This window comes from Lagenorhynchus albirostris, chromosome 19 (genome assembly GCF_949774975.1).
Source record: "Lagenorhynchus albirostris chromosome 19, mLagAlb1.1, whole genome shotgun sequence".
Taxonomy (NCBI): domain Eukaryota; kingdom Metazoa; phylum Chordata; class Mammalia; order Artiodactyla; family Delphinidae; genus Lagenorhynchus; species Lagenorhynchus albirostris.
The window spans coordinates 9,223,644-9,249,394 of NC_083113.1; the positions used below are offsets into that span (position 1 = coordinate 9,223,644).

Here is a 25,751-nt window from a genome sequence, read left to right on the forward strand (position 1 = left end):
GACTGAGTCTTCTGAACACAGAAGATAGGACAGATTGTTCACTGCACAAAGACACACAGCCAGGAGACGGGTTGGTATAAAAGCCAGCCTCTCCCCGTCCCACGTGTGTCTTGATGTGGGGTTGAGTAAGCCTGGAGAAGGGGGGGTGTCATCTAATTCTTACTAAGTTGTCATATGGATTAGAGGCGGCATTTGGAGAGGGTGGGGGAAGAAGAGGGGTTGGGTTCCAAGAGGGAAATGGAAAAGAGTCTTCTCAGAGGAAGGGTCAGAGGGAGAAAAAAAAGAGACCCAACTGTTACCAACCACGGTTCTTGGCCTCCTTAATCAATAGAAGTTGATCAGAGGCCAGATAAGAAATTCAGGCGAGGCTTTATTGGGGTTCCTGCTGCAGCAGGGGGGAGAGAGAACAAACAACAGTTTCCCTTGAAGTGGGGTGAGCTGGCCCCTTCTATGGGGTGAGGGTAGGGGTGTGTCCAGGGTTTGGGCCAGAGGAGTGGCTTAGGTGGCTTGCCCACCTCTTCGGTGGTGTGTGCAGTGGGCGCGCGCAGTACCCTGCTTTTGCTCCTGGTTCTTCAGAAGTGGCAGTTGGGCTTTTTGGTCTCTTCGTATCTTGTTGTCCAGAATTTGCCCCAAGTGCACGTGCACGCAGTTAGTCCCTTATAGTTTCTTTGTATTTTGTAGCTGGAGGAAATATTTGTCCAGGTGCAAGCAAGGTAGCAAAGGGTCCCAGGTCCCAGCCTGTCTAACAGCAATCTAGAACAAGACACACAGCCTCGCTGGTTGAGAGAGACCCTTGGCCAGGGAGAGAGGACTGGAAACACAGATTCCTGGTTCTTACCTAGAAGTGCCTGAAGGTCTAGTCTTGGGAGGAATCCTGAGTTTTGAGACCGGAGGGCCCGGGGGCCTCGGGTCTGTGGAAGGGGAAGAAGGGCTGCTGGGACCGTGGGCTCCTGTATCCCAAGTTAGAGAGAGATGGGGGCCTGGAGCTAGACGTTCTGAAGACCAAGCTGCTGCTGATGGGGGCTGTCCCCATTCAGGAAAGATCAGGCACGAGCAGCCTGGGCCCCAGAAGATGGAAGGAAGGAAGGAGGCAAAGGTAGAACGAGCGGTTAAATGGTTTTATTTTCTGGAGGCGGGGTGGGGGCTTCGGGGTGAGGTGGAGGGGCCGGGAGCCGGCTGGGGAGACGAGGGGACGCGCGGCCCTCACTCCCGCTTCCGCAAGTGGATGTAGATGATGCCGCTGGCCAGGGCGAGGGGGAAGGCCACCCAGGCCAGGGCGAAGCAGTAACCGAAGCTGCCCCCTGATGGGCGCTCCGCCAGGATCTCCTCGGCGTGAATGGCATAGATCAGCGCCCCGGTAAACACCGCCACGCCTGTGGGGAGATGGGAACCACGCGTGACGCAGGACCCGCACAAGAAGACTGCATTTCCCAACAACCCACGGGCCAAAGAAGCCGCGGGAGGGCGAGTGCGCAGCACCGCTGCCTGCTGGGAGTTGTGGTTCGCTCCCCCAGCGCCGTGTCTCGGGGCCACTGCAGACTGGCCTTGGGCAATTTAGTTAATTTTTTCGGGCCCCCCTTACTCATCCGTTAAATGGGACGAAAATACCTACTCATCCATCCATCCATTCAAGGAATACTTTTGAGCACCTTTCTACAAGCCAAGTGCACAGATAGTGAATTAATAGAACGAGAGGGAACCTAGAAAGATAATGTTCCCCCAAACTGATGACTATGATTAACTTAGTCCTTTGCACCTGAAGTCAAAAAACTGAAAAGTACATAAAACTCCCTAAAGTGTCTGATACATAGTAGGTCCACAAGAAACAGCAGCTGGCTGACACTACTATTATGATTCAGAGTTCTCTCCTGGCGTATTAATTAGCTACCTATCCCTGCTGGCACCCCTTCATCCCTAGGATCTAAATTATTTGTCCACACCCCCTTCCCCAGCCCTGGCTCCTTGAAGCCCTAAGTGCCCGTTCCCCCATAACTCAGAGCTGCACACCACAAACCACCAAGTCACTGAAAACTACAACTCCCCTAAGTCCCTGGGGCAGAGAGGTAGCCAAGGGAGGAAGCTCAGGTGGTCTTTGGGTTGTTGAGAATTGTTTTCATTCATCAGATGTCCATTCTCAGCTCCTCCCCCCCCCCACATCCTCACAGGCCTCCTCCCTTCCCTTGAATTCCCAGGGAACAGTGCTCACTGGTGCAAAGCTGGCAGAGGCCAGTGGCATAGAAGAGCCCTCCTCGCCGCATGGTGTAGAGCTGGAACATGAACAGGATGAAGGACAGACAGCAGAGGATGAGGGAAAGCACCATGAGGACCTGTACCGCCTTCAGCCAGCCTGCAATAGGAGACAGAGGTGGAAGTCACAGCAGGTCCAGAGTTCCAGCTCCACCTGCTTGCTCGTCATTGCCCCCACCAACCCTTCTTCCATTTAGAGACATACAACCTTAGATACTTAGTAGTATCACTTATATCGACCTCAATTCCTGTAGCTTTCCTAAATTCCTTTATCAGTTCTAGAAGCTGTTTGCAGATTCTTTAGGATTTTCTATATAAAGATGTTCACTGGGAATCAAGACATTTTTACTTCTTCCTTTCCCATCTTTATGCCTTTTATTTCTTTTTCTTGCCTTGTTGCTTTGGCTACCTGCAGTACACTGTTGTATAGAAGGAGAGCAAAAATTCTTACTTGCTCTTAGGCAAAAAGCATTTAATCTTTCACCTTGACTTCAAAATTTCTATGGACGCAGCTCCGCCCCTTTAGAACTCAGATGCACCTGGCCCCACTTCTTTAGAACCTTAGAAGGATTCAGCCTCACCTCTTTAGAAACGTAATGTGGTCTACCCCATTGTAACTTGGAAAGATTGTTCCCAGCCACCCCTTCAGAACACCTGTCTCCTTAGAACTTTGGAAACATAATCATGTCTTCTCAGAATCTTGGGAGTTTTTCCCCCTTTCTTTAAACCTAGAGCATGTGGCCTCCATTCCTTCTGAATCACAGGGAGTGGGGCTTTTAGCCCATCCTCTTTAGAATATGAGCATACTTCCCCCTACCATCCAGATAGATGGGTCATCATACATCAGCTTCGGTCACTCAGCATGGGGACCCAGACCCACCCACTCAAACCTTGGGGGGTTCCCAATCCTTGGTCCCGGGAGAATACTTGGGGTTACCCCTCCCTTTTGCAGACCAGTTTCCAATGCCCCTCACCCCTCACCGTTCTCGCTGACATTACTGCAGGCCCACGTTTTGTTGTCACTGTTCCATGTGCAGTCGTACCAGAGATTCAGGGACTCCTTCCCGGGGAGGGCCCACCAGGACTGGGATGGACAGAGGAACAAGGACAAAGTTAGGGAGACTAGGAAGGGTTAGGAAAAGGGCAAGGTGCCATGGGAAAGCATGGATTTAGTAGGAAAGTGGGGCCGGGGGGAGGCACGTAGGGTGGAGGCAGAGCTCAGAAGGGTGAGTGCTAGGGAAAGGGGGCGGGGCCAGAGTGACTAGCGGAGGGGCGTGGCAGGAGTCTGCAGGAGAGCGGGAGGCTCCTACTCCAAGTAAGCTTACCTTGTCCAGAGTGGCCACGAAAAGCAGGATGAGAATGAGGATGTGAAGGGCAGAGACCACCAGCAGGAGGAGTGACATGGCTGCGCTGGAAGCCTGGGTGGGGACGTCAGGAGACCATCACGTCAAGAGGTTGGCACAGGGGCGGGGGACATGTCTGAATTCTGGTGGAGAAGGGGGCTGAGTCCAGACTCCCAGGTCTAATGGAAAAGGGGGCTAGGAGCCCCGGACTCCCGGTCTGAGAGAGGAGGAGGCTGGGCTCCAGACTCCTGGGTCTGAAGGAGGAGGGGGCTGGGGGCCCGGGGCCCAGACTCCTGAATTCCCCAGGGCCTGCAGGGGGCCAGGGATGGACTCTCGGGTCGGGAATGAGTAAGACTAGCAATGTGGCCCCCATCTCCTCAGAGCCCTGTCCCTGGGCACCTATGGGCCAGGTTCTGAAAATTCATATTGCCGCCTGTTCAGATTCATCAGAAGCTGCCCCCAGAATCAGGCATACTTGAGTCACCCCACTCCTCTCCTGGGGTGGGGGGAGGAAGGGGGACCCGGTGAGTCATCTGGTCGGTGACTCATCTCGCCCCCTTGCCTCCCAAACACCAGGGAAACCCCAGCCCCTGGCTATGCCCATGATGTCCGCACCCCACCCTGCTGCCAGACTAGTGTCTACTAGACACCTTGTAGGGAAAGTGGACAAGATCCGTGTTGGGAGTGGGGAGAGGCCCAAGAAGGAGGAGCCAGCTTCCCATGACCCTTCAAGTGTCCAGAAAGGGCGGGAGAGGGGTGAGGGGAGGTGGCTGAAGGGTCCTCAGACTCTGCTTGTTCTCACGAGAAACCCTGACCTCAGGGTCCTCAGGGGGAGTGGACAGACACAGGAAAAAAACGGCAGGAAGTTTTCGGGTGGGGAGGCTCTGTTGGGAACCCTCAAACTTTGCCGGGCTCCACCCCTTCCCAAGTCTCCACCCCAAGTGCAAAGAGATCACTTCTTAAATTACCAGGATTTCCAAGCTTCTCCCAAGCTGGGGGTCTCCTTTCCAAACTGCTGCACACCCAGGTAAAGAAAGAATCCCAGTCTAAATAACGGATTGGAAACTTACCGAGCGCGGCGGAAAAAGTCAGAGTTGAGTCTGGTCCCTCGCTTGGGCCTCCGTGCCCCGCCCTTCTCCTCCCTCCTTCCACCCTGTCGAGGCCCCCGCCTCTCACCGCCTTTCTCCCTCCCTCCCTCCCTCTCCCCTCTTGCTCTCTCCCTCCTTCTCCCCTCCAATCCCGGAACTCTCTTTCTCTCCCCGTCTCCCTCTCTCCCTCTCTCTCTCCTTCTGCCTCTCGTCTCTCTCGGTCCTGTCCTCACTGTTTGTACCTCCTTCCTCCTCTCTCTCCTGGTTTCTCTTTCTCTGCTCCTCTCAATATATACTGACCCTTTTATACCCACCCTCACCACACCCAGCTGAGGTCTGCAGCTAGAGGGAGGGCCCAGGCACTCGGATTCCTCATTCTCTGGGCCCCCACCCACTGCCCCCAGACAGGCATCTTCTGGGGCTCCCTCCTGCGGTTGAGATGATGCGTCCTTGGCAGGAAGGGAACAGAGCTGGGGCCCTCAGGTGGGGCAAGCATCAGGGGTGGGAGGATTTGATTCTCAGGCCTCTGCTCTGGGACTGGTCCTGAGACTGATGTCTGCTTTCCTTGATGGGGCTTAGGAATGAATCCTCAGAGGGATGGGAGACTGAGGGATGAGGCCAGATTCCTGCAGCGTGGAGTGAGGTGAGGGCTGGTGGCGTTGGCACCATGGTGGGGGTCAGGGGATGGGAAATGAGGAAGTGTGGAACTCCAGAAGGGGGCAGGAGGTGGAAGTTAAGAACCCAGGGCTACTGTTTCCTGCCCGGGGGACCCTGACCAATTATTTCAACTCTCTGAGCCTCAGTTTCCTAATCTATGAGGTGGGTACAATACTACTCATAATACTGACAATATACTAATACTGATAATAATTCTGATACTTATTCTAAACGAATAAGGTAATACCAGTACACTAGCACACCTAACATGTTTATTCCTTTCCTCATCAAACATTCATTGGACATCTATTATGAACCAGGAGTTAATAATGAAGAAAACAGATGGGAGCCCTGCTGCTCTTATGGAGTTTCCCTTCTAGTTGAGGGAGAGGGACGATAAAGACAAAACATCAGTGAAGAAGATAGATTTCAGATAGTGATAAAGGCTTTGAAGGAAATAAAATAGACTGCTAATGATGGGAGGCTACTTTAAAAGGGTGATCTGGCCAGGCCTCTCTGAGGAGGTGACATCTGAGCTGAGACTTGCAGACGGGAGTCATCTGAATGCGGGGCAGGGAGAGGACGTGCACAGGCCTTTGAGAACAAGTTCAGGTTGTTTGAGAAGAAGACAGAAGGGCCAGTGTGGCCAGAACATAGGGAATGAGAGAGAGTGGTAGGAAGGGAAATCAAAGAGGGCCCTTGAAGCCTAGAGGAGGAGTTTGGATTTTATTCTAAGTGCAGTTGGAAACCAGTGGAGGGTTTTAAACAGAAGTGCAGTACCAGGGACTTAATGTCAACTATTATTGTTATCATTGTTATTTAATTCTTGGGTTACTGAATTACGGTGGGGGGTGATCACCACTAAGTACCTGAGTCTCTTGGCAGGGTTGGGTGCTTGGTGAAAAATGAGGGACAGGGAACCAGATATCTGGAATATGGAATTAAGAGCTGGAGAACTGAAATCCTGGGTCAGTACAAGGGAAGGGAACTGAACGATGGGATGTCTGGGTATCTGATTGGGCCAGAGCTAGAGGGAGGGAGAATGCTGGTCATCTGGGCTCCCTGAGGGGGTGAGGGAAGGGCAGTTCAGTGACTGGGTGGGTACTCGGGAGACCTGGAAGCTGGGTATCACTATAGCACAGACTCTATAGAGATACGCTGGCTGGATTCAAATTGAAACTGCTTTACTCATTAGCTGTGATTTGGGGCAAGTTACTAATCTCTTTATGCCACAGTTTCTTTATCTGTAAAATCGAAATAATAATAGTAAATACATCATGGAGCAGTTCTTAGAGGAGTGCCCGGCACCAAGTAAGCACTGTTGTTATGTGCTTGTCATACCAGACACTGGGGCCCTGAGTGGATTCAGTACTGGGAGACCCAAGATCAAGGTCTCTAGGATTTGGGGAAGGGGCAAAATCTTGGGTCCATTGGGTCCCAAGACTACAAAGTTGGGGGTACAAAATGAAGGTCCCTGGGGGTGGGGAATAAAGAAGTTCCAGTTTACATCTTTGAGAAGGACAAGAGACTGGAGGTCTGAAATCAGTTCCCCAGGTAAGTTAGAAAGCCTGGGGCACTGGGGGAACAATGAGGGACTGAGATCGTATGCTCTTCAAGGAGGCAAGGGGACTGGACCTGGGTCCTGGGAGGAGTCTGGGGACTAGGGTCTAGGGAGATGGAATTTGAGGGGGGGAGGTGGGGAACAGGAGGCTAGGACTCTGAATCAAGCTCCCAGAGCGGAATCAGCGCCAGAGTTGGGCACCCCGGGGGTGTTCGGGGCAGGGGGTCCCCCATGCTAGGGCCCTATAGAAGGGGGAGAATCAGGGGACCCGAGGGCGGTGGGGGGATCTCCCCCTCCGGGGCCTCCAAAGCTACGAGCTGAGCGCCCGTGGGCCGCTTCCTCCTACAGGAAACCGCAGGCATCGGGCACACCCAGCCTGCAGGGAGCGGTGTCTACTGCCAGCCCGCTCTGTAGAGGCCCACGGGGTAAGCCGCCTGTCGTCAAGGGGGCAACAGCCTGCCGTCAACAGGGCGTGCCCTGCGGGGCTAGGGGCGCCGCCATGGGGGCGTGGCCGGAAAGCAGGCGCGGCACGGAGCACCCTAGGCCCCGCCCACTTCCGCCTCTCAGTGCGCGAACCTCTAAAGCGGCTGTGGGTTTTTGGCTGCCTCTCCCGAGGCCGTTGGCCGCGCATGCGTAGTCAGCCGCTTCGAGGACCTGAGGCGGCGGTGAGTGCTCCTCCCCCCTCACAATTTCCGGCATCGGCACCGCGTGCCTGCTGATGAATCCTCAAAATAACGTGGTCTTAATCAGCTTAAGACACGCATCTCTCACGCCCCGTCCCGAAGGACCTTGGCCCAGTTCCAAAGCCTTTCAGACGTTTCCCTCCCAGCCCTGCCTCCACAGGCTCTTTTAGCTACTGCCTCTCCCTCCTGGAAACACAGCCCAGCCCTCACAACCCTGTGCTCCCCAAATAGACCATCTCGACCTCCTTCCCCAGGATCTCTGAGCCTGAGTGCCTCCGAGTTAGTCGTCCCCCACCCCCGCCACAAATCTTGGGAATCCGCGCTCTTCCGGCGCCCTCCCACCAGACCCCTCCCGTGTTCTTCCAGCCACGCCCCTTTCAGCCCTCGAAGCCCCACCCCTCACAATGCCCTCAGCCCCGCCCTCTACAGGTATCCTTCCCCCTCCCCTCTCAAGGCTCCGAAGCCCCGGCCTGGACGGGTTTCTGACTCCCTACTGAGGTTCGCCAGCCCCAACCCTCTCCGACCCCGGCAGCTCTGCCCTCCCCTGAAGCCCTGCCCCTCAGGCCCACCCAGTCCCTCTCCTCAGAGGCCTTTTCAGTCCCGCCCTTCGTAGTCCTCTACAGCTCCGCCCCTCGCAAGGCCTACAGTCCCGCCCCCACAGGTCCCGCCCCTGGCAGGACCCGGAAGCCGCGCCCATCGCAGCCTTCTAGCCCCGCCCCTCGCAGGGCTCCCCTAACTCATCTGCTCATAGCACCCGAGCTCCCCGCAGGTCTCGTGGCCTCCTCGGCCTCTCCTCCCCAGTCTCCCCTCCCACGGCTTTCTTCGGTGGCCTTGGTCCCTCCCCGGCTGCTGTCCTCAGGCCTCATTGGCCCCTCATCTCCCCAGTAACCAGACCACAACAGTGAGCTTGGAGCATCCAGGACATGTCAGGCACTCCAGCCCAGCAGGTAGGGACCAGGCCTCACTCCCCTCAGCCGACGGGGTTGGGGGGATTTTCCCCTTCTCTGTGCCCCCTCCGCAAACAGCCCCGCCTCGGAGATACCGAGAGCCTAGAAGACCCCCCGCCAGAGTCAGAGCCGCGACGCAAAACAGAGAATGTGAGAGGTGGGAGGTCGGGAGAGGCATGGGAAGAGACCCTAGAGATGTCCCACTCCAACCCACTGGAGAAATTGAGACTCAAAGAAAGGCCAGAGCTAGTTCTGGGGTCACTCTCTTCCAATTCCTAGCCCCTCGCTCTTCATCGCCCGCCCTCCTCCTATAGCCCTCTCCTGCTCGCCGTCTGAAGGGGTCCTGTCCCACCCCTACAGGAGCCCCACCCTCTTTGGCCAAGATGCCTTTAGGACTCTCTGCTGGGAGCGCTCGTTCCGAGCATGGAAGCGAGGCCTTCCTGGAGGGAACGGGTAATTCATACATTCTTTATTTCATTCATTCTTTTCCCGGTTTTCCCATGTTTCAGGTCCTGTGCAACAAGGCACTGGGGACAGGGAGGGACTTCAGGAGCGCCCTCTAGTGGGGAAACGCACAGGCTCCAGAATGGAGGTGGAGCCGGGCAGATGGGCGGGCCAAGCCTGGGGAGTGGAACGGCCGGGAAGACTTACTGCAGAAGTTTGAGCGGGGCCCAGAACTTCTCTCAGGAATTACCAACAGGAGAAGGAAGGGAAGAGTGTTTCCGCAGAGAGAACAGCATATGACTAGAGCAAGCTTTCTCAGTCTCCACATTGTTGACCCTTGGGGTCAGATGTCAGATCATTCCCTGCTATCCGGGGGACTGTCCTGTGTGTTGGAGGATGCTCAGTGCATCCCTGGCCTCTACCCACTTCATGTCAGTAGCACCCCGCAACCTGCCCCCGCACCATACAATCAAAAGTGTCTTTAGACATGGCCATATGTCTTTAAGGGGGCACAATTGCTCCTGGTTGAGAACCACTGGGCCGTGAGAGGTGGGGAGCTAGTGGACGAGACCGGAGAGGTGGGTAGGGTCGGGTCTGTGGGCCCTTGAACACCAGGGTGAAGAACTGGGACTTTGTCCTGGAGATGCTGGCGCGCCAGGGAGGCCTGTGACAGCTCTAGGTATAGAAAGACCTCTGGAGCTGTGAGGGGAGGCCAGGAGGTTAGGGAGGAGGCTGGGGTGATGGGGTGACGGTCCAGAAAGGGGAGGATGAGGCCTGAGCCAGGGGGATGGGCTGAGAGCGAGGAGGCGGGAGGTGGGGCTGAGGAAGGCTGGGCAGTGGGCTGAAGGGGAGGGAGGGAACAGCAGTGGTGCCCCGGGGGTCTTGGCACCTGTCCTCAGCTTTCCCAAGTTCCAGGTCCTGTGCTTCTGGTCCCTGAGGACTGTGAGTCCTCCGAGGAGTGCCCTCTAGTGGGGAAACATGTGTGCCCAAGCCCCGGGTAGGAGTGGGTTTAGGGGAAAAATGCGAAGGTCGGCTTGGGGTACAGGAAGTGTGAAGGGATGAGGGAGCTTGAGGGATACAGGAACTGAGGTGCAGCCCTAGAGTGGTGTTGGGAACTGGGTCTGCAGTTCAGTTGAAGTTTGTGAGACCCTCAGGGAGCCAGAATTCCTAGGTGCTGGGGAGGGAGGGGCTGGAACCTGGATTCCTATGGAGTCCCTCCCTGGCCTGGTCCCACCTCAGTGGACTGGGAGCTGAGCAGACTGCAGCGGCAATGCAAAGTGATGGAGGGTGAAAGGCGAGCCTACAGCAAGGAGGTCCACCAGCGCATCAACAAGCAACTGTGAGCCAAGCACCTGGGGCCCTGGAGCTGGGGCGGGGCTGTTGAGGAGGTGGGTGCTGGCCTCCTCCTGGGGCTGACGGGGGAGGGAAGGCCCAGTGTGTCTGGACTTTAGTGAGGCCGAGCTCTGCCCCTTTCTGGCTTCCCCTCCACTTCCCTGCCTGGGCAGTGAGGAGATCCAGCGCCTGGAGGGGGTGCGGGACAAACTGCAGGTCCAGATCAGCATTGCCCAGAGCCACGTCACGCGGCTGCAGGACAGCAAGAAGCTGGAAAACATGGGTCACCTGCTCAAGTGCCGGGTCCGGGCGCAGGCTGAGGTCAAGGAGCTGCAGGAGCAGACCAGAGCCCTGGACAGGCAGGTGGGTTCTGAGACCAGACCTGGTGGATCTTACTTAGGAGCATGTGTCATAACCTCTTTGAGCCTTACCTTCCTCATCTGAAAAATGGGGTTATTGAAAGCATCTCCCTGGGGGAGTTGTGTTCAGGCTCCGGTAGGAATATGAGTATTTAGTGCTTAGCACAGCCCCACACCTTCAAAAAAGGTGGTTAAGGGGGAAAGATTCACCTTCTGGAGTCAGTGAAACCTGCATTAGAATCCTGGTCCTGGCACATCAGCACTATGTGACCATGGGCAAGTCTTCACCTCTCTGGGCCGTAGTTTCTTCATCGGCAAAAAGAGGATGTGGGTAACTCAGCAGAGTCTAGACAGATTTTTTTTTCCTGGCCGTGCCGTGTGGCATGTGGGACCTTAGTTCCCTGACCAGAGATTGAACCCGTGCCCCCTGCAGTGGAAGCACGGAGTCCTAACCACTGGACCGCCAGGGAATTCCCTAGACAGATTTTTCCTATTTGCTTCAAGACCTTGTTATTTGGCCCTGCAAACAATGTGACTTTTCTAGGCCAGTGTTCTTTTCAGTTTTTAGGACCACGACTCATTGTGACACAGTTCATAAACACACAGATACAGTCCTTTTTGCCACTTTAAGTGACATATTCACAAGTTCCAGGGATTTGGATGTGGACGTCTGGGCAGGAGGGTGAGGGGCATTTTTCTGTCTACTACATGTTCTATAGTTTTATTACATTTGACTTTCAATCAGTCCGTTTGTTCAGCTCTCAATATCACCCTGAGCTGCCTTTTGGAAGCTGAATTCTGTCTGATTTACACACCTCAAAATTTTGGCTGTTTCATGGTAGTACAGTGGCTTAGTGTGCGTTGGCTGCCGGAGCTGGCTTTCCTTAGTCTTTCATGGGAACTCACCAGAGACAGGTCCAACCGGGATGATCTTATTATCTTGACTCCATGGATTCCTTTGCCCTAAGAAACTTGATTATGGAGAATTGTAGGTCAGGTGGGGTCCTCTGAATAGAGCTCTGTAAAGTTCCTCATGAGCTCAAGAAAGGATGTAGTTGTCTGGTGATAGTCATTCATTCAACAAGTATTTGTTGAGTGTCTACTAAGTGCCAGGTGCTGTTCTAGGTGTTGAAGACACAGTAGTGAACAAAACAGACAGGAATCTGCTCTCATGTAGTTTACATTCTACTGGGGAGATAGACAATAAGCCAAAACAAAGCCAAAGAAAGGGACTTCCCTGGTGGCGCAGTGATTAAGAATCCGCCTGCCAATGCAGGGGACGTGGGTTCAAGCCCTGGTCTGGGAAGATCCCACATGTCTGTGCACCACGACTACTGAGCACGCATGCTGCAACTACTGAAGCCCGCATGCTAGAGCCCATGCTCCACAGCAAGAGCGGCCACCGCAATGAGAAGCCCGCGCGCCACAACGAAGAGTAGCCCCCACTCGCTACAACTAGAGAAAGCCCGCGCGCAGCAACGAAGACCCAATGCAGCCAAAAAAACCCCAAAAAACCCCCCAAAAAAACTGAAGAAAGAATTTGTTCCAAAGAAATCACCCAGAATCTCGCACAGAGAGACAAAAAGATGAGAAACGTGGAAGGGTGGTCAAGACAATTGCAGATCTAGTGAGAAGGTTTAACAGTTGTCTTATAAAAGTTTCAGAAGAACAGAAAGAGAACGGGACAGAGGTAATGTGTGACAGGATAATATCTGAGAACTTTCCAGAACCAATGAAAGAATGAATCCACAGATTCAAGGATGCCTTAGAGTCCAAAACAGGATGAACAAAAAAGCCACGCTTATGCAGGACATACGGAAATTTCCAAAATATACAAGCAGCCAGAAAATTGTTAAAAGGCATTACTTTCAAAGGAGCCACAGTTAGACTGACAACTGATTTCTCAAAAGAAACATTGGAAGTCAGATTGTGTCTTGTAACTTCAACGTACTACGAGACAAGGTATTCTTTTTTTTTTTTTTTTTTTTGCGGTACGTGGCCCTCTCACTTTTGTGGCCTCTCCCGTTGCGGAGCACAGGCTCCGGACACGCAGGCTCAGCGGCCATGGCTCAGGGGCCCAGCTGCTCTGCGGCATGTGGGATCTTCCCGGACCAGGGCACGAACCCATGTCCCCTGCATCGGCAGGCGGACTCTCAACCGCTGAACCACCAGGGAAGCCCTAACAAGGTATTCTTAACAAGGTATTTTAACAATGTGGCTGGATACAAAATTAATATTTCCCTGTGTTAGCAATAACTATTAGAAAATAGAAGAAGAAAAGACAAATTTATAATAGCCAAAAGAAGTACCTAGGAAGAAATCTAACAAAAGTGTGCAAGACCTTGATAGAGTAAATTGTAAAAGTTTATTGAGGGATATTGAAGAAGAATTTAATAAATGTAGAAATATACCATATTCATGGATTGGAAGAGTTAGTGTTGTAAAATGTCAGGTCTCCAAATTGATTTATAGAATCAGTGTAATCCCTACAAAACACTAAAAGTTTTTATTTTTAATGGATGGAATTGATAAAGAGATTCTAAGGTTTATAGAGAAGTGCAATGAACAAGATGACTAAAATTTACTTAAAAGAAGAACAATATGGAAGGATTTGCTCTATCGGTTATCAAGATTTATTATAAAGGTCTTATGGGACTTCCCTGGCGGTCCGGTGGTTAAGACTCCATGCTCCCAATGCAGGGGGCACGGGTTCGATCCCTGGTTGGGGAACTAAGATCCCACATGCAGCACGATGCGACATAAATAAATAAATCTCTTATAATTGATGCAGGGCTAATCAAGTGGGATAATGGGACAGAACAGAGAGACGGGGATGAGACCTATGCATATGTGGACACTTGATATTTGACTTCAAGAAATGGGAAAAGGAGGATTCTAATATTGGTGCTGTGAAAATTGGATATCCATACTGTAAGATGAAACCAGACACTTACCTCTCACTGTCCCCAAAACTAATTCCAGATGAATCAAAGGTCTAAATGTGTGAAAGTGCAGAACATTTCTTAAGTTACAGAAATCTCTACTTTTAAAAGAAAAGATTGATACATTCCATGACTTTAAAATTAGTAACTCCTGTTCATCAAAAGAACCATAAAGAGTGTGCAAACTAAGTCACAGTACTGAAGGTTATTTGTAAGACATAGCTGACAAAGAACCTAGCGTCAAGGACATATAAGGATCTCTTACAAATCATTAAAGAGTCAGCTCAATTTAAAAACAGTCAAAGGAAGGCTTCCTAGGTGGCACAGTGGTTAAGAATCCTCCTACCAATGCAGGGGACGCGGGTTTGAGCCCTGGTCCAGGAAGATGCCACATGCTGCAGAGCAACTAAGCCCGCGAGCCACAACTACTGAAGCCCGCGTGCCACAGCTACTGAAGCCCACCCACCTAGAGCCTGTGCTCTTCAACGAAGAGTAACCCCCGCTCACCGCAACTAGAGAAAGTACAGCAACAAAGACCCAATGCAGCCAAAAATAAATTAATTAATTAAAAAAATAAAAAATTAAAGAAATAAAAACAGTCAAAGGACTTGAGTGGGCACATCACCAAGTAAGAAATTCAGATGTCCAATGAATGGAAGAATTATTACTCATCAGTATTCAGAGAAAGGCAAATGAAAGCCATAAGGAGGTATCATTACACACTCACCAGATTTTCAAAAATTAGTGTCCAAAAATACCAAGTGCTGGGGAAAGAAGGAATGGTGAGAACTCTTATGAAGTGTTGGTTGCTAAGACCCCACCAGTTGGTGGGAGTCTAAATTGTCATGAGTATCCTGAAAAGTATTTTTCCCCCATTATCTATTAAATTTGAAGAGAGACATACCCTGCGATCTGGGGTTGCATCTACTCCGCATGGACGGTCACCAGAAGCAGTCTTGGGCTTTACCTGACCATCACACTCACAGGATCCAATAGGCTGTCACTTGGCACCAGGTTCACTTAACTCTGTAGAAGGAAAGAGGACAAGAAACAACAGCATCTTTGCACAACAGCATCCAGTACATCTTCCTTGAGCGTCCAGGGGCTGCTTCTCAGCATCTTCAGTTGGATGATACTGTACGGGTGGGTGTTGCTCACCCTGGCATAGGGAAGTTTTATATACAACATGAGCCACCTCTTGTAACAGATCATCAGGGCAGCTTCTAAGACCCCACAAGGAACGTATTCCATTGTAAGAAACACCCCACAGAGAAACCAGTTTTCTATTCAGTCCTGGTCATGTAGGCCTTTGGGGTCTATGAGTCCACTCATAATCCTTCCAATCTGATATAGTTCACCAATCAGGGGCCATTTTTGTAATCAGCATTGTTGCCTGGGAACACAGCTGGCGTTCCGTATTTACATTAGCCCAGCATGTTTCCATGGAAACGGTGTTAGAAGGAAGTAAACCAAAGTCATTTCCCAGTAGAAAATGGTTTAGATTTGTCAGTAACCCATCCTCCCACCCAACAATTCCACTTCTGAGTCTATACCCTGGAACCAGGACTCATGAAAACAATGTTGATAGATGCATTATTCATATCATCTAGCTCCAAACTGCAAATAACCCAAATGTTCATGAATATTTGAATGAATAAATAAATTGTAGTATATTCTCTTTTTGAAAAATATTTATTTTCGCTGAGCCGGGTCTTAGTTGCAGCATGCAGGATCTTTTTTTAGTTGTGGCGTGCGGACTTCTGAGTTGCAGCATTCAGACTCTTAGTCGTGGCATGCGGACGCTTAGTTGCGGCATGCATGCGGGATCTAGTTCCCTCACCAGGGATCAAACCTGGGCTCCCGCATTAGGAGCCCGGAGTCCTACCACTGGACCACCATGGAAGTCCCATGTAGTATATTCTTATGATGACATAGTATACAACAATAAAAAATTACAATGAAATGTTTGTGGATGAATCTCACAAACATTTGAAGGAAGCAAGGCATAAAATATACAGACAGCATTATTTCATTTACATAAAATTCAAAACCAGGCCAAGCCAAACTTTTGTTTAGGGGGTTTATACCTGGGTGATAAAACTATAAAGAATTTCACTTAAGGAAGTATGGCAGACAGATTAATGACTCCCCGAGGATGTCCATGTCATCATCTCTGGACCCCGTGACGATTGCAGATTTTGAGTTGGGTAGGTTATCCTGGATTATCTGAATGAGCCCAATTTACTCACAAGGGTCCTTATAAGAGAGAGACAGGAAGGTCAGGGTCAGAGGAGACGATGTGATTATGGAGAGAGGAGATGTAACAACAGAAGCAGAGGTTGGAGTGACCGTAAGCCAAGGAATCCAACCTCTAGAAACTGGAAAAGGCAAGGAATGGATTCTCCACTGGAACCTTCAGGAGAAATACAGCCCAGCTGACACGTTGATTTTTAACCCAGTAAGACTGATTTCCAACTTCTGATCTCCAGAACTGTAAGATAATAAATTTGTTTTGTTTTAAGGCAGTAAATTTGTGGTATTTTGTTACAGCAGCAGTGGAAACTAACACAGACAGGAGAGTGGTACCTCTGTGGAGGGGAAGATGGTAGTGATTAGATTGCAGTGCTGTCAGTATTCTAGTTCTTGACCTGGGTGGTGGTTCAAGGATGTTCACTTTTCAAATATATAATAGGGCTTCCCTGGTGGCGCAAGTGGTTGAGGGTCCGCCTGCCGATGCAGGGGACACGGGTTCGTGCCCCGGTCTGGGAAGATCCCACATGCCGCAGAGCGGCTAGGCCCGTGAGCCATGGCTGCTGAGCCTGCGCGTCCGGAGCCTGTGCTCCGCAACGGGAGAGGCCACAACAGTGAGAGGCCCTCATACCACCCACACACACAAAAAATACATATATATATAATAAACTGTACATATGTGATCTATGCACTTTTCTGTGCACAATAACATTTTTTAAGGAAAAAAAGATGTTACCCATCATAGACGTAAATGTAAAACCTAAAACTATAAAACTTCTAGAAAGAAGTGTAGGAGAAAATCTTTGTGAGCTTGGGTTAGGCAAAGATTTCTTAGATGCAACACCAAAAGCATGATCCATAAAAGGAAAAATTGATAAATTGGATTTCATAGAATTTTAAAACTTCTCCTCCTTAAAAGGGTCTGTTCAGAGAATGAAAAGACAAGTCCTACATGGGGAGAAAATATTTGCAAAGCCTGTACCTGACAAAGAACTTATATCCAGAATATATTAAGTAGTTTTAAACTCAATAAGAAAACAGACGACCTAATAGGAAAAATGGGCAAAAAGACTTGAACACACACTTCACCAAATATATATAACGTGGAGGCAAGCACGTTGAAATATTAGTCATTAGGGGAATGCAAATTAAAATCACAAGCTACTTCTGCACACTTATTAGAATGGCTAAAATTTAAAAGACTGATCTCGCCAACTGTTGGTGAGGATGTGGAGAAACTGGAACTTTCACACCCTGCTGGTGGGAATGTAAATGGGACAACCACTTTGGAAAATAGTTTGGCAGTTTTTAAAGAACTAAACCTCCACCTACCGTATGATTCAGCCATTTCCACTCCTAAGTATTTACCCTAGGAAAAAGAAAGCACATGTTCCTACAGCAAATTGTATGTGAATGTTCATAACAGTTTTATTTGTAAAATTCAAAACAGAAACAACCCAAATGTCCACCAACAGGTGAATGGATAAACAAATTGTGGTACATCCATACAGTGGAATACTACTCAGCAGTCAAAAGGAATGGGCTAGGGTAGGGCTTCCCTGGTGGTGTAGTGGTTAAGAATCCGCCTGCCATGGCAGGGGACACGGGTTTGAGCCCTGGTCCGGGAAGATCTCACATGCTGCGGAGCAACTAAGCCCATGCACCACAACTACTGGACCTGCATTCTAGAGCCCATGAGCCACAACTACTGAGCCCACGTGCCACAACTACTGAAGCCCGCGCGCCTAGAGCCCGTGCTCCACAACAAGAGAAGCCACCGCAATGAGAAGCCCGTGCACCTCAACAAAGTGTAGCCCTTGCTCGCCACAACTAGAGAAAGCCCGTGTGCAGCGACGGAGACCCAACGCAGCCAAAAATAAATAAATAAAATAAATTTAAAGAAAAAAAAGGAATGGGCTATTGATATACCCAAAGACTTGGATGAATCTCAAAGTAATTGTTATGAGTGAAAGAAGCCAAACTCCTCCCCTCAAAAAAAGAGTATATACTATGTGATCCCATTAAGCTAAAACTCTAGAGGGCTTCCCTGGTGGCTCAGTGATTGAGAGTGCGCCTGTCGATGCAGGGGACAACGGGTTCGTGCCCCGGTCCGGGAAGATCCCACATGCCGCGGAGCGGCTAGGCCCGTGAGCCATGGCCGCCTGAGCCTGTGCGTCCAGAGCCTGTGCTCTGCAACGGGAGAGGCCACAACAGTGAGAGGCCCGCGTACCGCAAAAAAATAAAAAAATAAAAATTAAAAAAATAAACTAAAACTCTAGAAAATGCAAACTGGCCTAACTGGGTTACTGCATGGGAGTGGGGGGCTGCAGGAAGGAAGTGGCAGGGGGAATGGCAAAGAGGAAACTTTGGGGGTGATTGGTATGTTCACTCCTTCGATTATGTCAAACTTACCCAATTGTCTGCTTTAAATATATGCAGTTTTATTGTGTGTCATTTAAAGCTCAACAAATTGAGAAAAAATTTCCTACCTCACATCATCTGAAAACATCAAGTCTAGTTAGATTAGGTACTTAAATGTAAAGAGCGAAATTTGAATACTTTTAAAAATTGAAGGAGAGTGTTTTCTAATCTTGCGAAGAATTCCTTGAACTACCTATGTTATTGACTCGGATCCCTGGACTCTTTTTTTTCCCCCAACACTGCACAAGCTTTTGCAATGGCCAAATATTGGCATCTTCATTATTTATTTATTTTTTGAAATGCATATTATCTGTTTGCTTTTTTGTTTAAGCCGTGCCACGCGGCTTGAGGGATCTTAGTTCCCCGACCAAAGATTGAACCCAGGCCACGGCAGTGAAAGTACCGAGTCCTAACCACTGGACCGCCAGGGAATTCCCAAGACTGGGTCCTTTAATCCATAGAAATTGATAAGAGGCCAGACCAGGAATTCTGGTCTGGGATGAGGGAGGGAAAACAAGTAACAGGTTCCCTTGCTTGCTCCCCAAAGGGTGGGGTGAACTTGTTCCTTAAATGGGGTGAGGGTAGGGTGAATGGGTAGGTTGGGCAGGAGGCGAAGCTTAGGCGGTCTGCCCACCCCCTTGGTGGTGCTGTGTGCGGGCATCAAGAGCTGTACCCTGCTTTTGCTCCCAGCACCTCAGAAGTGGCCGTTGGTTTGTGGCCATTTTTTGTCTTATTGTTCATAATTGCCCCACTGATTGCACGTGCATGCAGTTATTTTTAGTCCCTTACAGTTTCTTTGTATTCTGTTGCTGGAGGAGACGTTTGTCCAGGTCCAAGTACAAGCACTCCAGTAAAGGGTCCCAGGTCCCAGCCTATCTCACCTAAACTTTCTTTGTTCCTGGAGCCCTTAATTTCTTAGTAAATTTTTTAGCCCCCAAAGAAACATCTAACAGGGGTGTGCTGGGAAACCAGCAATTAGTGGGGGAAAGCACCCTGATGTGTAGCATTTTCTTTTTTAAAAAATTTTATATTAGAGTATAGTTGATTTACAATGAGCATTTTCTGATTTTCATAACATCAACGTTCTCATCTAGGCTGAGGTGAACATACCCTATCATGACCCCCAGTGAGTCACACCCTTATAGAATCCCCTCCACTTCAGTGGCAGCAGAACTCGTGACGGCAGAATTTGGCACAGGTGATGGGTTGTCCCTCCCTTGATGATGTTATGCTATTTATTTATTTATATTTTTTTGGCTGTGTTGGGTCTTCGTTGCTGCACACGGGCTTTCTCTAGTTGCGGCGAGCGGGAGCTACTCTTTGTTGCGGTGTGCGGGCTTCTCACTGCAGTGGCTTCTCGTTGCGGAGCATGGGCTCTAGGCGCGTGGGCTTCAGTAGGTGAGGCACACGGGCTCAGTAGTTGTGGCTCACGGGCTCTAGAGCGCAGGCTCAGTAGTTGTGGTGCACGGGCTTAGTTGCTCCGCGGCATGTGGGATCTTCCTGGACCCAGGCTCGAACCTGTGTCCCCTGCACTGGCAGGCAGATTCTTAACCACTGCGCCACCAGGGAAGCCCGGTTATGCTATTTAATACTGCACCATAGTAGACTGAAGAAGCTGCCATGCTGTGGAGAGGGCCACATGGCAGGGAACTTCTGGGGGCTCCTAGGAGCTGAGGGCCTCAGTCCTGCAACCACAAGGAACTGAACCATCAACCACGTGGTGAGTCCTGGATGAGACCGTGGCCCTGGTGACCCCTTTGTGAGTCCTGAGCAGAGGTTCCAGCTGAGCTGTGTCACGTTCCTGACCCATGGAATCTTCAAGATAATAAATAGGTGTTGTTTTAAGCCACAGGGTTTGTGGTACAGTTGGTCCTCCATATCTACGGGTTCTGTATATGTGGATTCAACAAACCAAGGATGGAAAATATTAAAAAAAAAAAAAAAGAAATTCCAGAAATTTCCAAAAGGTTAAACTTGAATTTTGGGGGGCCAGCAACTATTTACATAGCATTTACACTGTATTTACAACTACTTACATAATATTTACATTGTATTAGGTATTATAAGTAATCTAGCCATGATTTAAAGTATACAGGAGGTTGTGCGTAGGTTATATGCAAATACTATGCCATTTTATATAAGGGACTTGAGCATCTTTGGATTTTGGTATCTGAGGGGAGTCCTGGAACTAATCCCCTGTGGATACTGAAGGGCGACTGTAATTTTTCTGCAGAAATGGAAAACTGATATAATGGCCAATTTCAAACTACCAACAATTTAACTCATGTAATTCCTGAAAATGTAACAATCAGCTCTCAAGAGCTGTCCAAGGGGGCCCCAGTATTGCACTGCTAGCAGCTCTATTATAGCAGTTTGGACCAAACAACCCAATAAATGTTTGCATCCTAACAACCTAGAAACCATTTGAAAAAATAATATACATAAATTGAAAAAAATTGTGTTTCGTTCTTAAAAACCACAATTACCTGTGGCACGTTTGTGCCTATTGGCCACTTTGCAACTTTTCAGATCTTGGAGTCAGAGTGGACTCACCACTCTCATTCCACACTGATTTCTGTGCAGTACTTGCTTTTTTTTTTTAATTGAAAATTTTACTGGGGTAATTGTAGATTCACCTGTGGTTTGAAGAAATAATGCAGAGAGAGTCCTTGTACGCTTTGCTTAGTTTCCCCCAATGGTACCGTTTTGGGGTATTTGATTTTTATTACAGCAACTGCTAAAAACTCAGTTTCAGAAAGATGTGACATTGGACTTTCCTAGTGGTTCAGTGGGTAAGACTCCGCACTCCCAATGCGGGGGGGCTGGGTTCGATCCCTGGTCCGGGAACTAGATCCCACAACGCATGCTGCAACTAGGAGTCCGCATCTCGCAACTAGAAACATGCCACAGCGAAGATCCCGCGTGCTGAAACTGACCCGGGGCAGCCTAAATAAATATTAAAAAAAAAAAAGAAAGAAAGATGTGACATTGGACTAACCTGGTGGTCCAGTGGTTATAACTCTGCGCCTCCACTGCAAGGGGCACTGGTTCAATCCTTGGTCGGGGAACTAAAATCCCATATGCTATGTGGCGTGGTTTAAAAAAAATCCCAAAAAACAAAACAACAACAACAACAAAGAAAGATGGGACGTCACCAAAAGGAATGTAGCACCGTCTCACGTTGAACCTGGGAACTACCTTGAGCTCCAGGTTCATGTGGTGTCTGACCAATGTCAATGTGTCTCCCTCAAATTTTAAAATATCCCCGTGGTTGCCCCTCTGAGTTTGCTGCAGTGCTCTGGGGTGCCTTGGCGCATGTATTCATTTCTTTGGGTGGCTTATACTACAGAAATTTATTGTCACACAGTTCTGGAGGCCAGAAGTCCAAAATCATGATGTTGGCAGGGTTGGTTCCTTTTAAGGGCTGTGAGAATCTGTTCTCTGCATCTTGTCTAGCTTCTGCTGGTTTGCTGGCAATCTTTAGCCTTCCTTTTTGTGTAGAATCATCACTCCAATCTCTGCGTTCATCTTTTTTTCCTTTAAAAAATTTTGTAATACAATTTTAAAGGTTATACTCAATTTGCAGTTATTATAAAATACTGGCTATATCCCCCCGTTGTACAATACATCCTTATAGTCTATTTCACACCCAATCCTTTGTGCCCCCAACTCCCCACCCCTATATTACCTCTCCCCCTGCACTGGTAACCACTAGTTTGTTCTCTATATCTGTGAGTCTGCTTCTTTTTGTTATTTTCACTAGTTTGTTATAGTTTTAAGATTCCGCATCTGCCTTCACCTTCATCTGGCATTCTCCCTGTTGGCATGTCTGTGCAAATTTCCCCTTTTTTATAAAGACGCCAGTCGTGTAGAATTAGGGCCCAACCCAGTGACCTCATTTTAACTTGATTACTTCTGTAAAAACCCTGTCTCCAAATAAGGTCACATTCTGAGGTTCTGGGGATTAGCACTTCGACATACGAATTTACAGGGGACTCAGTTCAACCCATGGTGCTGCACAAATCGGGAAACACAGTATCAAGCCATTCATTTATTCATTTAGTCTGCATGTTCTGTTGCATGCCAACTCTGTGTCAAGCACAGAAAAGATAAGAATCCGCCCTCATGGAGTTTCCAATCCAGTTGGGAAGACAGCATACCCCAAACAAGTCAAGATGAATACGGGAATGAGAAGGGCAGGTTGGAAGTTGGTTTCAGGCATCAGGGCTTATCTTCCCCTCCTCTTGGTATAGACCGGGATTCTTGGCCTTCCCCAGTCAATAGAAATTGATTGGGCTTCCCTGGTGGCTCAGTGGTTGAGAGTCCGCCTGCCGATGCAGGGGACACGGGTTCGTGCCCCGGTCCAGGAAGATCCCACGTGCGCGGAGCGGCTGGGCCCGTGAGCCATGGCCGCTGAGCCTGCACGTCCGGAGCCTGTGCTCCGCAACAGGAGAGGCCACAACGGTGAGAGGCCCGCGTACCGCAAAAAAATAAAATAAAAAAAAAGAAATTGGTTAGAGGCCAGACAAGAAATTCAGACAGGCCTTTACTGGGGCCCCTGCTGCAGCAGCAGGGAGCGAAAACAAGTAACAGGTTCCCTTGCTTGCTCCCAGAGGTGGGGCGAGCTTGTCCCTTCTATGGGGTGACAGTAGGGGTGTGTCCACGGGTTGGGCCAGAGGAGTGGCTTAGGTGTTTTGCCCACCCCTCTGGTGGTGTACCACAGGGGGCACGTGTAGTACCTTGCTTTTGCTCCTGAACCCCTTTTTTTGTTCCTGACTCTTCAGAAGTGGCAGCTGGGGTTTTTTGGGTCTTTTTGTACATTCTTGTCCAGAATTTGCCCTAACTGCACATGCACGCAGTTATTTTTAGTCCCTTATAGTTCCTTTGTATTTTGTTGCCCGAGGAGACGTTTGTCCAGGTGCAGGCACTGCAGCAAAGGGTCCCAGGTCCCAGCCTGTCTCATTCTCAGCCTCTTGTTTCCACTTTGTCTACTGTGTGTGGCGTCGCATCCATCCAGATCACATATTTCTCCCAAAATATCAGGAAAGGATTCAGGCTGGCTCAGCTTGGGTCACACGTCCATCTCTAAGTGGATTGTTTGGACCTGGGTCATGTGGCCGGCAGGGCGGCTCGTTATGGTTGGAAGTCAGATCCACGTGGAATGTTGGGTGCTCACCTCAGAAGAGGGGTACAGCAGACGGCTGGGGCCACAAGGACTGCAGATGTCAATCACGCTCACTCACCCTCCCTCTCATCTCCCTCATTCCCTCAACCTCTCCCGCATTCAGTCAACAAATAGGCACCATGTTCCTTCTTCCAGATCCAGGAATGGGAGAGCCGGATCTTTGCCCATGGGAAGGATGTCAAGGCCTCGGGATGCATCCTGGATCAGAAGGTCAAGAGCCAGCGAAGAGTCAAGATCCTTGAAGACCAGTTGGACAGGGTGAGGGTCAGCCTCTTGGCTGTCTCCCGACCTGAACTCTTGGGGGAAGAACTGAGCATGGGAGTCAAGTTTTAGAAACGGTGGACCAGATTCCTGGATGCAGAGTGGCCTAAAATAGTGGGTTCCCTAAGTGGGGTTAGGAGACAAGATCCTGGAGGGATGGAGGGTCTCCCAGGAAAGGAGACTGATGCTTGGGTCCTGGGGGGGTTGGCGATGCTCTCAGAGCCCCCAAATTGGGAATGGGCCCCCTACCCGACAAGTGCCCCCTTCTCGGCTGAGAATGGAAGAGGGAGGCAGGCCAGGCCTCAGACAGACTCTTGGCATCCTCTCCCACACCACCACCCCCATTCCAGGTCACCTGTCGCTTTGACAACCAGCTGGTTCGGAATGCAACCTTGCGGGAGGAGCTGGATCTCCTGCAGATCGAGAGGAACCGCTATCTGAATGTGGACCACAAGCTGCAGAAGGTCAGTGGCCCTGAAGCCCAGGACCCCTTGGCCCAGCTGGAGTGCAGGGGAGGATGCAAGAGTCACCCTACTTTCTCCAACACTCGGGCCTCAAGTACGGAATCGCCCAGAGCCATAGGTTTACTTTAGTCCGGAGGGAATGGACACCTGAGAATGTTCCGGGCTACCCCCAGCAAAGAAAGCAGCCTCATTGAGATTTGCAGAAAGCAGAGATGTCACTTTGAGTGTTATCACCCAGGGCAACCAAGGCGCAGGCAGGACCATTTACATTCCATGGGTTTCTCAATAACCTTTGAAGTCCTTTGAAGAATCCTCCCTCCCTCCTTTCACCTCCCTTCCTTCCTTTATTCTCTCCCTCTCTAAGTTTTCCTTTGAAATAATTTCAAATTTGCAGAAAAGGTGCAGGAATAGTACAAAGAACTATATATCCTTCACCAAGATTGATAATTTGCCAAATTTACTCTCTGTCTGTCTCCGTGTGTGTGTAATTAGTTTTCCTGACAATAATTTATTATCACAACTGCTGAACTATTTGAGAGTACGATGCAGACATTGTGGTCCTAAGAACTTCAGTGTGTATTTCCTAAGCACAAGACCATTTTCTTATATAAACAAAGTGCCCTTACCCAAGGGCACTGAACATTGTTACAATTCTAAGCAGTCCATATTTAAAGTTCATGATTGTTCCAACAATGTCCTTTATAGCTAATTTAATTATCTGCTACAGGCTCTGGGCCAGGATCCCACATTGCATTTGGTTGTCCTGGCCTCATTCATCTGGAACAGTCCCTCGGCCCTTCTTCTTTTTTTTTTTTGGCTGCGTTGGGTCTTCGTTGCAGCGTGCAGGCTTCTCATTGTGATGGCTTCTCTTGTTGTGGAGCATGGGCTCTAGGCACGCAGTCTTCAGTAGGTGTGGCACACGGGCTCAGTAGTTGTGGCTCGTGGGCTCTAGAGCACAGGCTCAGTAGTTGTGGCTTGCTGGCTTAGTTGCTCTGCGGCGTGTGGGATCTTCCCAGACCAGAGATCAAACCCGTGTCCCCTGCATTGGCAGGCGGATTCCTAACCACTGCGCCACTAGGGAAGTCCCCCTCGGCCCTTCTTTGTCTCCATGACTTTGACATTTTGGAAGCATCCAGGCCAGTTGTGCTGTGTGACGTCCCTCAATGTGGATTTATCTGATCTTTCTCCATGATTAGATTCAAGTTGTGCATTTTTGGTGGAATATCACAGAGGTGGTATTGTGTCATTTGCGGGCATTATATCAGTAGGCACATAATGTAAGTTTGTCCCATAACTAGTAACGTTGACCTCGATTGCTTGGTCAGCCAGGTTTCTCCAATATAGAGTTTTCCTCTTTGTAATGACTGAGTCCAGGGAGGTTCTTTGAGACTATGTAAATATCCTGTTCCCTGATACATTTTCACGCAATTGTTCTAGCATCCCTTAATGACTTTTGCCTGAATAATTATTGTTGTAATGGCTACCAAATGGTGATTCTTCTCTCTCCTTTCTTCTTCATTTATAAGATGGCATTTTACTTAAGGAAGAACTTCTTAAGTATATTTAT

At 49.6% G+C, this 25,751-nt stretch overlaps 2 protein-coding genes across 8 annotated transcripts in view; one reads left to right on the top strand and one right to left on the bottom strand.

Annotated features, from left to right (window-relative positions):
* Positions 1-1,104: 1,104 nt before the first annotated feature.
* EMP3 (epithelial membrane protein 3) lies at positions 1,105-4,758 on the bottom strand. 3 transcript variants are annotated; one of them, XM_060130650.1, is made up of 5 exons: positions 4,661-4,758; positions 3,573-3,665; positions 3,229-3,331; positions 2,207-2,347; positions 1,105-1,373 (listed from the first exon to the last, which is right to left on the bottom strand). In XM_060130650.1, exons 2-5 carry the CDS (start codon positions 3,648-3,650, stop codon positions 1,204-1,206), a joined length of 492 nt encoding a protein of 163 aa, XP_059986633.1. In that variant the 5' UTR covers positions 3,651-3,665; positions 4,661-4,758; the 3' UTR covers positions 1,105-1,203. The 3 variants fall into 3 exon arrangements, with proteins under 3 accessions (XP_059986633.1, XP_059986634.1, XP_059986635.1); XM_060130651.1 differs by having other exon boundaries at positions 3,573-3,733; positions 4,661-4,754; XM_060130652.1 differs by having other exon boundaries at positions 4,559-4,672.
* The window catches only part of ODAD1 (outer dynein arm docking complex subunit 1), a 31,757-nt gene continuing 10,479 nt past the window's right edge, over positions 4,474-25,751 (top strand). For 2 of the 5 annotated variants that reach the window (XM_060130647.1, XM_060130646.1), the window contains exons 1-5: positions 8,244-8,979; positions 10,210-10,309; positions 10,476-10,665; positions 23,595-23,717; positions 24,071-24,184. In XM_060130647.1, coding sequence (XP_059986630.1) covers positions 8,910-8,979; positions 10,210-10,309; positions 10,476-10,665; positions 23,595-23,717; positions 24,071-24,184 — 597 coding nt within the window. In that variant the 5' untranslated portion in view covers positions 8,244-8,909. Of the gene's footprint in view, positions 4,618-8,243; positions 8,980-10,209; positions 10,359-10,475; positions 10,666-23,594; positions 23,718-24,070; positions 24,185-25,751 lie in introns of those variants that run through there. The other 3 variants (XM_060130644.1, XM_060130645.1, XM_060130648.1) reach the window with 3 other exon arrangements.

Bases quoted from the DNA above. Each gene is read 5' to 3' on its own strand.
- EMP3 (XM_060130650.1), bottom strand. From the start codon at position 3,650: ATGTCACTCCTCCTGCTGGTGGTCTCTGCCCTTCACATCCTCATTCTC. The intron at 3,332-3,572 runs GTAAGCTTACTT...TGTCCATCCCAG, and splicing joins TCGTGGCCACTCTGGACAAG to TCCTGGTGGGCCCTCCCCGG. The intron at 1,374-2,206 runs GTGAGCACTGTT...ATCTCCCCACAG, and splicing joins CCTCTGCCAGCTTTGCACCA to GCGTGGCGGTGTTTACCGGG.